Below are 15,282 nucleotides of genomic sequence, written 5' to 3'. Positions count from 1 at the left end.
AATGAATGAATGAATGAATGTGAACACTGAACATTTGCTCTGAAGCCAACTATTTAGTCAGCTAAGTACACATATTACTTTGCTTGAGGTGAAAGAGAGGGGATTATTATCGTAAATCAAAAACTCTCCGCTGACTTTGGATAAAAGGGGGGATAAATGGAAAGGGGCACCTTTTTCATACAGTGGAACATAAGACTGACAAAAATGACCAATGCCATAGAGGCAGCAAAGTGGCTTTTAACAGGTCTCCCTGGCAGAGAGACAAAGTGAGATTGCTCACAAAATGTATGTAATTATTACCACCCTGAATACAGAAAACAAACAACGTGGACAGCTGGAGACAAATTGAAGGTGATTTTCTCTAAAAATGCTGATGAAGGCACCTGAGTCAAAATATAGTGCGAGAATGGACTTGTTTATTATAGCACTTTAGTGTTGTTTAGTCATCTTTCATGTTTATATATATTTTTGCTACTTGAACCCTTAGCTGGCTGCTAAAGGCTCAGGCTGTGGGAAGAAGTAAAAAATAAATAAATAAAAAACATTAAAAAGTGCAGGCAGAGCGAGAAGGACAGGGAGCAGCCAGGCTCTGTCCTTCCTCCCGCCCGGAGCAGGGAGCTTCTCTGGTGGGGAAATACAGTGTGGAGAGTTGGTGATCCATCAAGCTGGTCTATTTTCCACTGAAGACGTGCATGGCTTGTGATGCCACATAGCCGGTTTGGTCAGGCTCAGGCTCAATATATTATGTCATGATCTCAGATGGGCTGGGTTCAGGCTTCAACTCCCATGGGTGAATTCGGTTTGGGTTGTAATCTTTTCAGCCTGTTGTGAACTCTAAACCAGCCACAGACTGTTTGGGTTGTAGCTGCTGCTGTTGGAGTTTGGGCTCCGTGCCGGGGACAGTTGTGAGAGTCCACCTGGCTGCATACACAGTGACAGGGCTAACTGTTAGCATCACACAGCTAACGTTATCTAATGGTATTATGTGTTTAAAGACGGAGTTGAGCAGTTTGGTGTTGGTGTTAGTTTGTGGTGCTGGATGGTGGCTGCTGCTGCTGTGCTGTGTCGGGCAGATGTTGAACTGACTGACTGCAGAGAGAGCCGTAACAAAAAGTTTCAGTGTTGGATGCTAGCTGCTGCTGCTGCTGCTGTGTTAATTTGTGCTAACTGCGAGGGATGATCTGGGATCACACCCACAGTGCAAAAAAGGATCTAATGCAGGTATTGTTTGAACAGAGACATTTCGATACTACTTGGTACTGGGTTATGTCGGTCAACACCTTACCCAGCTCTACTCTGGAAAGGTGTACCAGCACATCCAGGTAAGTTTGATTACTAATTTAAAATATTTTGACTTTTTAGAGGTACATTTTCAGTGTCACATAATGTAGTATCTGCATGCGTCAATCAATCAATCAATCAATCAATCAATCAATCAATTTTATTTCTAAAACCCAATATCACAAATAACAATTTGCCTCAGAGGGCTTTACAGCATAAGGATATCCCTCTGCCCATTGGACCCTGTGTGTGTGTGTGTGTGTGTGTGTGTGTGTGTGTGTGTGTGTGTGTGTGTGTGTGTGTGTGTGTTTGATTGCTATGAGTCAAAGACATAAAGAACTTAGATCTAGCCACTTCAAACAGTCACAGCCTATCACATACGAGCAATTTATGTCCTCTAACACACACACACACACACACACACACACACACACACACGCTCTCTCTATTGTAGTATTGGCAGCATTATCATTGAAGCAAGCTTCATTTTGGCAACTTCAGTATTTTAAATCTTTTTTCTCAGTAGAAGCACACAAAATCTCCCATATTTTCCATCAAACAAAAAAGTGTTCCACTTTACAGTTCTTATTCACCACAACCCAGTTAGAGATTGTATTGGTAATAGGTGGATCAGAGGAGAAATAAAAAGCATGGAGTGCACTGGGAAAGCCGGTCAATATCAGAATGATGAAGGTGAATCATCCGCAGGAATGGGTTAAACATTGGCATTTCCATCAAGCACGATGTAACTATTCAGCCTGACTTCATGAAAAAATAAAAAAAATAAACATGTCACAGGGAACATGCAAGGACTGTAATCATACTTGAGGGGTAAAATTTACATTCACAGTAAAGCTGTTTAATCATTTACAGAGGAGGATTAGGCCATATGTGAAAACTGTATTTGAGTTCTGAGCTTTAAGTCAGATTAAAGACTTGAAATTCAGAATTCTGACTTTAGACTCAAATTTGTCACATGTGGCCCTGATCCTTTCATCATTCTATAGTCTTTACATTACATGTGTTGTGTGTGTGTCTTCAGAGTGAGCATTCCTCTCTTTCACCTTCCTGTTTTTCGCTACTCTGCCAAAACTTCTGTCAACCCTTTTCCACCCACATGAAACAGTAGGTTTGGGCAAAAAAAATAGAAGCTATAAGAGAGAGAATAGAGACCACCTTACCTTAAACTCTGTCTCGATGTTGGCCAGTCTTGCCAGCTCATTGCTGAGCTCAAGGGCAGTCAGCACAGGGTCTTCGCTGCTGAGCGACAGGTAAGCTGCACTGGCCAGGCCCTTATATGCATTCATCCTGGAGCGTGAGTGACTGAACGAGTCTTTCTTCTGTTTCTCCACACACTCCGAACACTTACAGAAGTAGTCATGGGGTCTTTCTATGCGGGCCCCCTTCGTCAAAAGGATGTGCACGATCTCGTACTCCAGGCAGTGAGCAGCCAGGATGATGGGCGTGACGTCATGTGAAAAACGTGTTCCATCCTCGTCATAGGCGTAAAAGTCATCATCACGCATCTCCTGCTCCAGAGGGCTCAAAGTCAATCTGAGACCTCCGCCAAAAGCAGGGTGGGCAAGAATGGCTTCAACGATTCGGACGTAACCCTTTGAGATAGCCAAAAGCAGGCCGTCCCCAATCCTGGCCAAACCGTCCTTCTTTAGAAGCAGCTCTGTCACTTCTAGGTGCTCGTTGCCCACTGCCAGCTGCAAAGCATTCTGGCCCATGTAGTCCACACAGTTGAAGTTGAGGGTTTTGGACTCTTCCAGCATTTTGCGAACCACAGGGATGTTTCCGTATTCAGCAGCATCCAGAAAACGCTCCTCCTCTGGTGTTAGCGCCGAGCCGCGTTCATTGAACATATAGGCCGGGCCCCGCACTGCCTGGCGACGCCCCTTCTCTCTCAGTGTGGTGTGCCGGCGATGCATGGCCTCCACCCTGGAAACAATAAAAAGTAAAAAGAACAAGGATGACAATGACGAAGATGGAGATCAAAGCCAAAGAATGTGTTTGTGTATCAGGAGTGATGAAGTGATGGAGGGTGAAGGAAAGAGCAAGAGAGCAAATGATGAAGGCAAGAGGAAAAGACAGTATCATTAGTTACATCAAACTGACTATGGCGTAACAAGGCAAACAAAGTTAGAACTGTCTCCTTGTGTGAGTGTCGTCCGTGCACATGGACTGCTCAAACACAATCAGCAGGCGCTTAGCACAGACTTCTCCCCCGACCCCTGAGAAAGCCCCTCTAAGACATCCCTGATATATGTCTGTCCTTGGTCAAATCAATGGACTGCTATCAGGGTCAGAGCTTACTGTGGGGCCATCTCAGGTCAACAGCTCTGATTGGCAAGAGGGCGATGAAGCTGTCACTGTAATTGGCTCTGGCATGACAAATTCCCACCATGAAACAGTGGTCATTCAAAGAGACTCTCTGGCCAATGGTGAATCTGTCGTTATCTACCAACACAGGGATGCACACAGGCATGGACATGTAGCTCCTGCTCTATTCAATGTCTTCTTTTTGTCCTAAATGGAGCCCCATTTCTAGTGGCACACTGTCACATCCCAGCAAGACAGAGCAGGAAAAAATCATCTTCATCAATAGAGACTTGTCAAATATAACTACACCAGAATGGCGGTTACATATACTGAAAAACACATTTCATTTGGACTGTTGTACCTCTATTGTATTTCTGGGACACAAAGATCAGCCACATTGTCTGCATCTGCTGTGTGGCCTGACATTCTGACCTACATTGTGAAAGAAGCCCTGTTTCCCACAGCTGAAAAATGAAAGGGAGAAAGACTGAGTGACAGTGTGGGAGCAGAGGAGGAGATACTAAATATGGGTAAAATTTGAAATGAAAAGTGGGAAGAGAAAATTACTAGTAGTGTTGGTGGGAAATGATTATCCATAACAGTTTGGTTCTCCAGTGGGAAATAACAAATTTAGATTGGAGATTTAATTTATGAAATACAGCATGACAATTGAAACAAATCTTGTTGAGTGAACTAAAAGGAATCAAATCTACTTGCTAACCTCAATAACTTTAAAAGCATAATTTGGCTCGTATTGCCCATACAAATGACTTGTGTAATGTGAACTGGTGCAGTGACCTTACAAATAACAAGGGGTCCAGCTTCACAATAAGACCTACAAAAGAAGTTGTTTGCAATACAGGCTTACTTTATGTGTGTGTGTTTGTGTTTGTGAGAGTGTGTGTGTGTGTGTGTGTGTGTGTGTGCACTGAAGGCTAGACACTGAAGGGAAAGGGTGAAAATGGAAACTTGTTCATGGTGGAAACACTGGAGGCGTCAAAGGATGTGGAACTGAGGAGATTTAAAGAGCTCACCAAGGCAAATCACTGTGGAAAAGTGTGAGTGTGTGTCTGTGCACGAGTGACAGAGAAAGGGAGGGAGAAAGTGTGTGTCAGTGTGCTTTTAAAGGGTCTAAAAGGTCTGCAGCTGTTGATTTTCAATTTACACAATCAGCTGTATGTGCCTTAGGCCGCCAGTCAAGATGGCAAAAAATCCTCTCTCTCTCTCTCTCTCTCTCTCTCTCTCTCTCTCGCTCTCGCTCTCTCACACACACACAATTGCATACCAGTACCTCACCCATGAACATACACAAGATTACAAATGTTGACACAAGGAGCACCTATGGACAAATATGAAATCATTAGTATTCAAACAGCATGTGGACACAACATACATCATCTGTAAAATGTGTTGCAAGCCATGCAGTAACCATGCAGTGAATATCGCCCTCATGACTCTTAATGTTTGAAAAATATGTGTTTGGTAAGGCTGTAGTTTGGGTTGATTTATTGCAATGCATTATATTGTAGTGTGCACCTCATATCTCCCCCAGCACACACACACAAACTCATATATTTGTTGGCATTGGGAAGATTCCTCATACATGAGTGGACAGTCTGGCTGCCAGCCCATTTAGATAAGCTCATAGTCAGGTAATGAATCACCATTTTCCATCTCTCTCCATCTTCATCTCCATCCATCTCTGACTTTGTGATTCTGATCTGAAATAGAATTTACCTGCATCATTTATGCGTGGCATTACAATCACAAAGACAGGAGAGACAGGCGTAATGGAGATGGACGGACAAAAAGTGTGTGTTTGTGTGTATGGTAGGGGAGTGGACAAAGAGATGAACAAGAAGAAAAACTAGTGAGCGAAGGAGATTATATGTATGTACGTCTGCTTCAAGTGGCAACCTTAACAACACATTTTTGTCACATATAGATGTTTGGTCATGGACTTTCAACATCCAGATATGATGTGAAAGGTACCCTGGGTGCGTTGGTTGTTGACATTCTGGGACAATGTGTCAACTTCTGCCTCTTAGATGCATTGTCTTCTTTCAAAGTACACTTCCATTTTCACAGTCTCTAAACGCACTACATCGGTACAACACCACAAATTGATGTTTGTTTTTTCTTTCAACAACAAATGATGATTAGGTTTAAGCAACAAAAGCAAGTGGTTTGACTTTATAATCTTGCGGGATACAATCACCACTCTCCCAGGTCAAAGTTGGTTTAAAGGCTGTGTTTGTTGGACACCAAGTCGGTGTTTGTTGGACCCATCCACCACCCTTCCTGCCCGCCCAACTTGGACCTTTGACGTCTTAACTTTTGTTTTTGCAGTGTTTCCCCCTGATGCTGCTCTTAAACTATAACAGTGACCAGCCGACATCAAACGACGGCTTGTTCTGTCAGTGTCTTATGCCGCAAGTCACTGCCCAAGTGGCGGATTTTCGATGACTTTGGAGTGAGACCGGGTTGACCTCAAGGGCTAAAAATGAAGGCAACACCAAAGTGCCAAAAACTGCAGTTCCTCTAATGGCCACTTGAGGCTGGCTCCAAGAGTGAGTCAATCCCCATAGACCCCCATGTTAAAATGCCCAACTTCACTACATACTAAACATCATTACAGCCTGGTACAAAAAAACATTTGTCTCTAAAGCTGATTTTTCCCATACATGACAACTGTTGGAGGGGTGGATTTTTATAAAGTTGTGAGTGAATGGTGGTTGCTGTCCATTGATGAGTCGCTAACATGGCGACAACATTGGATAGCATAACATCCATAACAGCATAACACACCCATGGTGTAGCACCCGATTCACAGAGTATAATTCAGGCCTAGCTGTCGCTATTTCAGTGTTTTTAGTTCATGAAACTTAACTGTAACTTTTGAATTGTCTAAAAAAGTCTTGTTCAGCAATTGGTTTTACTGAAAGATCCTCTAAGGAGTCGGGTGTTCAGTATTTCCGGCAAGTATTTTTTTTTTTTTTTTTTATGTTTTAAAGGGATAGTGCACCCAAAAATGAAAATTCAGCCATTATCTACTCACCCATATGCCGACGGAGGCCCTGGTGAAGTTTTAGAGTCCTCACATCCCTTGCGGAGATCGACGGGTGGAGCGGCTAGCACACCTAATGGCAGACGGTGCCCCAGACTAACGTCCAAGAACACAAAATTGAATCCACAAAGTATCTCCATACTGCTCATCCATAGTGATCCAAGTGTGCTGCAGCCGCGACATAAAAAGTTGTTTCAAAAAACATCATATGAACTCTGTTTGTAGCCTCACTGTAGCCTGTAGCTCTGACTGCTTCTCTGTGCTCCGCGTTCACGTGTGCACGCACTCAGGGTGATCGGTGATCTCTGAAGAGCAGCAGTCTCGTCAGTACTGATGTCCAGATTCTCAAGTGCAGGCATCGCCAATTCCCAGTCTGAGCAGCAAAGACTTTCCTCATTCGTTGGCATTGCTTTGCATTTGAAACAACTACACCACCAGGTTTCCAGTGCTCGACTCCAGTATTCTGCGGCTGGCTGAGGCTCATGAGCTGCGGCGGCTGCTTTGTCCAGTAGCCTGAATTCCGTCCGTATACTCGGGCTCAAACAAATACGGCTCAACAAAGAAATTCTGTTCCTCCTCAATTTCAAAGTCTTCAGACATGTTGGGCTGTCCTTTGCTAAAAGACCGTAGTGCAAATTATCTTTTAGCTCTGTGGTTACGTTGTCTCTCCCTGCGGCGCACGTGTAAATGCGGTTGAGCAAAGCTCATGCTTTCGCTGGTCTCGCACAGGCGCGCACACATGAGTGGTTCAACGTGGTTGTTCATCTCGTGTCAGTATGAGTTTTCTCTGGGTACTCTGGCTTCCTCCAACAATCCAAAGATGTGCAGGTTAGATTAACTGGTGACTCTGAATTGCCTGTAGGTGTGAATGTGACCATGTCTCTATGTGTCAGCCCTGTGATAGTCTGGTGTCTATCTGGCGTCTCCGTGACCCCCAACAGGATAAGCGGTTACGGAAAATAAATAAATGAATGAATGTTGTCCAAATATGGTCATTTCTGGCTCCAAAAATCCAAAATGGCAATGGCTAAAATGTCAAACTTGAGGCTTCAAAACAGGAGTCCACAAACCAATGAGTGATGTTATAGTGGATATGCATTATTTTATACAGTCTATGGTTGCCACTTAAATACCTAATGAGTGTAACTGTATTCTTACATGTTTAAGACTAAAGGACTTGTCACAGTTACCATATGTACAGCCAAGACCACCTTTGTAGCAGAACATGATGTCATGGAACGGGAAGAAGAGCTCACACTATCATTTAATAAATACACATAAATTGTACGCCATCCTACCCCACTAACTCATCTTTCTGCCTATTTGTTGAATATAAGTCCAGCATTCAGCCCCCTTTAATCTCTGCTTTGGTTCACAAACACCTGAAGAAAAAAACATCCGTTTCACATTTCATTTGATTTAGTGTTAATAGATGGTCTGAAGCAACTCTGCAACATGATTATATGGCAACACTTTGTACACAGTGCACCAATTCAATCTGTTACTGAGTCCACACAGCTTTCTTTTTAATTCTGCATCTAAGGCAGAGGCTGCTGCAGATCACTCAGACTCTCTGTCCAGGCAGCTCCCTCTCTTATTAACAACAAAACTGTCAGAAAGGGGAGAAACTATCTCGCACCACTGCTGCTAGTGATTCCAACTATATTCCAGCACAGAACTGCAGAAATCCCTTATCCAGCCAGGCTGTAGTTCTTTCATACCAATGATACTGTATTTGGGCTATATCATATTAACATTAATATTAATGTCAACTGAAATAGATAACCAACCAACCAAAAAAAAAAAAAAAATAGCCAAAATCATTTGGCTCAAGGCTTGGACTGTATCACAGTATGGTATACCAGGGATTTTAACCTGAAGGTATAAAATACCACCAAAATGACATATGCTCCTCTGTCTATTAAACTGATACAGTGATGCTGTATTGATGAGATGTATTGTAGTGCACAGCATGCACCACCAGAGGTCAGTTTCTACTGGATGAACAGGCAGCTGAGATGAGAAAGATGGGGACTGTGATTGGAAGGGATAACATTACAGGACTAGTAAAACACAGGCCAGCAACTGAGACAGCAGGGAAAAACACATTTTCACATCACTTGGTGAATTAAGGGTTTATTTCGACTGAACCAGAGTCAGTGATAGTTGGGAAACTGGACCAAGACCAAGACGGTTTTGGTGGGTTTTATTTTGTTTCTGTCAAGTTTAAATAAGAGTGTTTTACAATGAGTTAGCAATTAGGCTAGTCTTATTTTGGTGAAAGAAAGAAACCTGAATTTAGAAGGTGTACAGTTGCATTTTTTGTTTAATAAGGAAAATGGGTGTCAGTATATTTCCTTTCTTGACATTTTGTGTCCATAGTTTGTTTATTTATTAGACTAAAAAAGCTAAGAGAGCTTGTGGACTGTAGCGAACCCACTGCTTGAAAACATCTCTCGACTCTCAAAGTACAGAGGTAGAGAGGGGGGGTCTCCTTGTTGCCTATTTGCTCCATAGATGTGTAATAATAACTTGGTACTGGATGCCAAAATGGCATATATTCATTCCAATGGAGTTGATCTGCTGGTGCAAACGCCAAAAACAACTTTCTAGCTTTCGCGTTTGCTTCCTCAGTGTGCGGTCCACTGAATATGCATAGTAATGTTTCACCCACTGGCTCCGTCCAGGAGTTCTAGCTTGACGCGTATAGACTTTACATTGTCAGACATAAGGGATTTTTAAATTGTTTTTTTTTTAGCTTGAGGAAAGTTTTACAAATTTAAAACCTCCATGGATCAAAAATGTATAATAGAAGGAGTCATAACTGATCTTGTCTCCAATTCAAGATATCCTGTCAACAGTTTTACAGACATCTCTTAGTCTATGGGGGAAAAAGCTTTTGGGGGTGCAGTAGCGCAAGTGGCCACTGGAAAAATTGGAATCAAGGCTGAGCAACTTTCCTGGGGGCCTGCTTTACTCCAATTTTCTCTGTGCTTCAAAAACAACCACCCTTTCTTGTAAGGTCTCTGTCTCTCAGGGTGAATATGAAAGTGTTCTACCTAGACGCCTGAAGAACTTCCACTGTGTTGACTGCATTATGCAGCATTTTTCTGTTGCATTTGTTTTCAGGGTTTGTGTGGTTTTTACTTTGCATCGTTTCTGTGTTTGAAGTGTGTCAGTGTATTTATTTTGGCTTTCTGCAGCATGTTGCCAGGATGTATTTGTCTGGATTTTCAGATGTGTTTTTGATTGACATTGTTTCTGAAGCTGCAGAACGTTTCTCCTAATGGAAATGGTTTGGGCAGTTGTTTGTCCTTGTCAGCCACTGTAGTAAACCCATCTAGAAGCACATGGTTGTCTTGGCATGGCAGTCAGCAGTAATGTCAGTGGGATTATTAGTATGTTTAAACAAGCTAAATGGCATATGTTATTTTAAAAGACCATTCCAAACAATGGATGTGAGCACATAGAAGGTGCTTCTAAACTTGTTGGAAAAATCAGTACATTTCAGTAAGGGGAGGATTGCTTGACAAGCACTGAAAAATGTGGTGAAAGTGTTGACAGAACACTTCAAGCACAGCTTCAGCGCACAATGAAAATCTCATAAAATATTTGTCACTGACTGCGAGTTCCTCTGTTATGAACTCTCTGAGGTTGGGCCAACAAGTTCATTATTTTCAGTTTCAGCAATCAAGTAGGTTAGGTCATTTACCGGTGAATTACAGAAAGAGAAAGGATGAAATGAAGATAAATCAGGTCTGAAGTCACAGTTTGAGAGAAAAAAAGTTTCCACTCAGCAGGAATATTTACCGAACTGACTAATGAGTTAGTACTTTATCAGTGCACAGACATGAGTAGAATATCTTAGAGGAGTCTCTCTCCTTCTCTTTATCAAACACACATACACGGACACTCTTTCAAGCAGTAAATTACCAATTTTTAAGATCAAAGGTGAGCTGCTCACCATATTTCGCTGGTAATGAGAAACAGGCATGTTCGCCCCCTCTTACTCTCTGATTCACACACAGACACACACAAAGACGTCCGACAGTTGGCCTAGTGGGGCATCTGTGAGAGCATACATGTGTTTTTTCCATGCTGGGCCTTTTAAGTTGAACACTGGTGTATCAAAGGAGCAGACCAGGGAAGATCAAAGAGCCCATGTGAGGCCTGCCATTCTCAATATCTGATAGACATAACTAAGCCTGCAGTGCTACATGAATATCCATTAAGTGTCACCATTTATCTTCCATTTGTGCCCGCATGGATGTTTCCTGTATGGATGCAATGGACCGCATCCGCCAAGTGGTCCTGTGAGCACTTGTATTACATTGAAGTAGTTAAACATAAAGGACAATTATGAGAAATTACACAGGACACATCAGCCACTTGTAAAATGGCAGAGAGGTACCCAGTCAGGGTGTTATGAGTGAGCCTGTGCACGCTTTGTGTGTGTGATGAGTGTGACATTGTGGGGATGTACTGTGCAAGCCAATTTCTGTAGTCTGCTCAGTGTCACATGGTATTGCCCTGTTGTCTCACTCTTACTCAGACTAATGCAACACACACACTCTCCCTGTTGACTGCTGCTTATGTATTTGTGCACTGGAACCAATCAAGATGCTCTCTCTCAACACAAGGATGTCATCAGGGCTGTGGTGGAAATTCCACAAAGACACACTAATTCATTCAAACTCACACACACTTCAAAAACACCATACTTCAGCACAAGGTTAAAATAACAGCCAAGTTTAACATAGATTTAATGCATCCACCACAAATGTTCCATGCAGGGGTGTCATAGTGGGGGGAATAGTGGGACTGATCACCCAACAAGCGGGGGCCTTTTTATTCTAAGTAAATAGTGGCATAACTAAATTGAAATTGGCTGACTACATTGGTTAAAAGACTGAACTTTGTACAAAAAAAATGTGGAAGCTCTTGGAGGCCCCTCTCACCCCTTAAAGTTGCAAAATGATTTAGTCCGCCCCTGCACATAGGATTCATTGAGTAAGTGATTGCTTATGCTGCTGAAGCACCAACATACACTGTCATGTCTTTCCCTAAGAAAGAGGAATCAAGCTTCCAAAAAAAAAGAAAAGAAAGGGAAAGACAGCAAACTGATTCTGTAAAAAATGAATTCAAAAGGTGTGTGAGAGACACATGGATCAAGAGAGAAAGGGTGGGGGGCCCACAGAGGCTACTCATGCATGGGACCCAGAATTTAGTGCTACTCCCCTGGTTCCATGTAAGAAGGGAACATCACTTTGCTTTTCAAGCAGTGCATGACAGCAAAATATATGATGACCCTCTGGTGAGATTGATCTTTTGTATATCACAGTCCAGTTCCTTTGATGTAGGTTAATCCATAAAGGACCTGTAAAGCACAGCTGAGAGTCAATGACTGGTCCATAGCTGCACAGGCAGGTGGATGCAGCTGGCTCAGTGAAAATCCTGACTGCTTTACTGTGCACTCTCCAACCCTGTCTTCTACTTGTTGACATCCCAGGTGGATTAGTTGGTGTTGATTAAATTCTCTCAACCCAGAACAGCTTTGCCATTTCTAAAGTATGGCTCAGGAGCCTCTTTGCATAACTGCAAATTGCAGAGTTTATAAATAAGCACATGGATTTCACACAAGGCAACACAACCGGTGACTTTACTTATTTATCATGCCTCTGGGTGGATGAACAAAAGTTGTGGGTGAATATGACGTTATGACTCACGTTTGCCTGGTTTCGGAGTTGAACCCGGTGTCGATGTGCTCAGCAGAGAAGTGGTTCCCGTGGTCTGAGAGCTCCGGAGCCCGGTGGAGCCTCTGTCCGCGGTGCTGAAAGCGCTCAGCGTTAGCCGCTCCTCGTCCTCTCCACTTGGGGAACGGGTCATCGCGGTGGTCGTACACCGCATCTATCCGCACATCCGGCCGCGAGCATAACGGAGAGCCAATGTCCCCGGTGCTCTGGCAGAACTTTGGCGGTGTGAAGTGCGGGGAGAACCCGAGCTCCCGGTTCTCTGGAGGCGCGTGGACGCACTCCGGAGTGGCGAGGTAAGGCGGGTCTGTGTCCCCCAGCAGCGGAGAGGCGGAGGAAAAGATGTCCAGGGGCCGCGATGAGGGAGGAGATCCTCCGGGAGGATAGACAGACAGAGGCGGGGAGGGAGACTCGGAGAGGTGGGCTCTCTCGCCGCTGTCGGTTTCCTCTCCTTCGTCAGACATTGGGTGAGTTCTTGAGCAGCATATACTTTAAAATGTGTCCTGCTATGTGGCACACATTTAACGATGCTTGTCAAAGTTTCAACCGCACAAGTTTCTTCTGAGCGGCGCAGGAGAGACGAGCCGAGCCTCCACCTTTACACAAGAGTGCGCGCACTAATTAGAGAGCACCGGCAGTGCGCGCGCAGGGAGCCAGCCTATTACAAAATGGAAGGAAAGAAACAAGTGGCAACACCTCAAAAAATCCCAACTTATTGCACAGGGCTGCAAAAATATTACATGTTCTCCTATCAAGAAAAACAGATTTTCAGTCTGATATAGCTGAAGATCTGAAAATGCCTTTGTGCTTTACCGCGCTGTTCTAGGAAGCCAACACACACGTATTGTGCCAAATATCAACTAAGCACAGATAAACGACTTTTTCTACCTCATAAGAGAAGAGCAGATCCGGGTGAGTAGGCAACAACGTCCAGCTCCGTTGAAAGAGTTTTCGGTGTGAGGAAGAGGAGGAGAGAGATCCAGTTGGGAGTGTTGGATGCTGGTTGGGGAGTGAAGGGGTTAACATGCCCACCTGTTATGCCAATTACTGGTACTGACATAATCTTGTTATTGCTTCGGAGAACAAGCAATTAATACTTAGAGTAGCCAACATCTAACCCCAGTGGCAGGCTTATCTTAGGAAACACAGAGTCTTTGCTTGCTCATTGGGACTTTTAGACAAACCTGGACACAAAACCCTTTCAAGTCTCTGTCTTTAGATATGAAAATGAAAATAATACAGTGTTTGAATGTGTGTTTACTTTATGGTGTCATCCTGTAATTAGAGGCAGAGATCCATTCATCATGATGGAGACTTCCTGTACCCCCACACAGACATTAACCAGTCCTAACTAGGGCTTTGATCTGTGCTTGTATTTAAGCACCCAACACATACACATAAATCACCATATAATCTAATTAACACATATCACACATGACAAACTGTTTTCACTGCTGTTTACATTTGGGTAGGAAATGAGGTCTGTAGAATATCCCAAACAACATCTTTTTTTTTATAGCAAAATACTTTGGTAATGAAATTAAATGAAATGACAATACATGTCTCAATAACATACCAATTTTTCAATCCTTAATAAATGACAGAGGTTGATTACTAACTAGAAATGTGTGCAAATCGACAACTCGATTAAACATTGCTACTCTTGCTAGTCGGCAATGGAAATACTAGTCGGTTATTAAACTTATTATTTTATTAATACCATAAAACTTCAAATAAATGCCCTGTCCCAATTGAACATCCAGTCCCTTTTACTATAGCTACACATTCTGACAATAAACGCCAGTCTCAATAGACCATTTTACAGTATGCACACATTTAATGGTATTATTTAAATAGTATGACGTTTTTAGTGGGCTGGGCTTAGCTGGAGGCAACACAGTTCTCTACAGACATTAGCTAGTGCTAGCTAGCAAGTTCTCTTGACTTGTTTTGGACAATGGAGGAAGATGATGTGAGTGGTGCATTTAGAAATACTTATTCCAAGTGCTGAAGTGGACTCTGGCACAAACTGGAAAGTTCGTAATTTTGCAACGCAGTCTGAATGTACTGTTCAGTTATCCACACTCTCAAGTGGCAGGGCACATTCTCCGCACTCTGTCTGGGGAGGCAGAGCAGCAGAGCACGAGGCGGAGTGAATGTGTAATGAACTTCGTTAATTCATATAGAAATATAATGCTCTGTTTCTTCGACCAGCAGGGCTCTCATTTTAGTGTAGAGTGGCTGAATTTACAAATGCACCATGTCGAGTCAATCATGGCAAGTGTTACTTGAATAAGTTAACATTGACCAGCGGGACCAGACCGGCCGACCCGTATGCTCTCACTCAGTGGATGGATGATCTGACAGGATTGCTAAAGCTAATGCACTAAAATGTTAGCGTTACAGAGAAATCCAATATTCCTCTTAATACCTCTCTACTTTCTGAAGAGGTGGACATGAAAATGCAATATTTTTTTTTGACAATTTTAGTGTTATAGATTATATTGTGGTCAATTTTAATTGTTTTCTAAGTGTTCTATTTTTAGACTAGTTGAGTCTAAGTCTAAGGGCTGTTTCATAGTCGGCGCACGCATCGCGAGCAGGCGAAGCAAGCGATGCAAGAACGCACTTCCTTTCATAGTCAATACATTGAATGCAAGCAACACGGGCGACACTTGAAATGCAATACATCGCTCGCGCAATAGGGGGTAGCAGAATCACCGGTACATTCCGGCTAGCTAGTACTGCTGTAGCTAGCTAGCACTGCTATTTTATTAGAGTGCAGGGCACTAGAACTGTCATATAAATGGAGGTGTGCCCATACGAGTTCGCAAAGTTTTTCCTCCTCGCCCACCATAT

General features: G+C 43.1%; 1 protein-coding gene across 1 annotated transcript in view; it reads right to left on the bottom strand.

The window, feature by feature from the left end:
• The window catches only part of LOC125894890 (short transient receptor potential channel 7-like), an 85,407-nt gene extending 72,401 nt beyond the window's left edge, over positions 1 to 13,006 (bottom strand). Inside the window, exons 1-2 of the mRNA XM_049586559.1 lie at positions 12,400 to 13,006; positions 2,463 to 3,225 (exon numbers count right to left, since the gene is read on the bottom strand). Of these exons, the coding sequence (XP_049442516.1) occupies positions 2,463 to 3,225; positions 12,400 to 12,887 (1,251 nt within the window). The 5' untranslated portion in view covers positions 12,888 to 13,006. The remainder of the gene's footprint in view (positions 1 to 2,462; positions 3,226 to 12,399) is intronic.
• Positions 13,007 to 15,282: the final 2,276 nt, after the last annotated feature.

This window comes from Epinephelus fuscoguttatus, linkage group LG9, assembly GCF_011397635.1.
Source record: "Epinephelus fuscoguttatus linkage group LG9, E.fuscoguttatus.final_Chr_v1".
NCBI classification, from domain to species: domain Eukaryota; kingdom Metazoa; phylum Chordata; class Actinopteri; order Perciformes; family Serranidae; genus Epinephelus; species Epinephelus fuscoguttatus.
The sequence above is the reverse complement of the archived record's forward strand: the minus strand, read 5'-3'. Positions and strand labels throughout refer to the sequence as shown.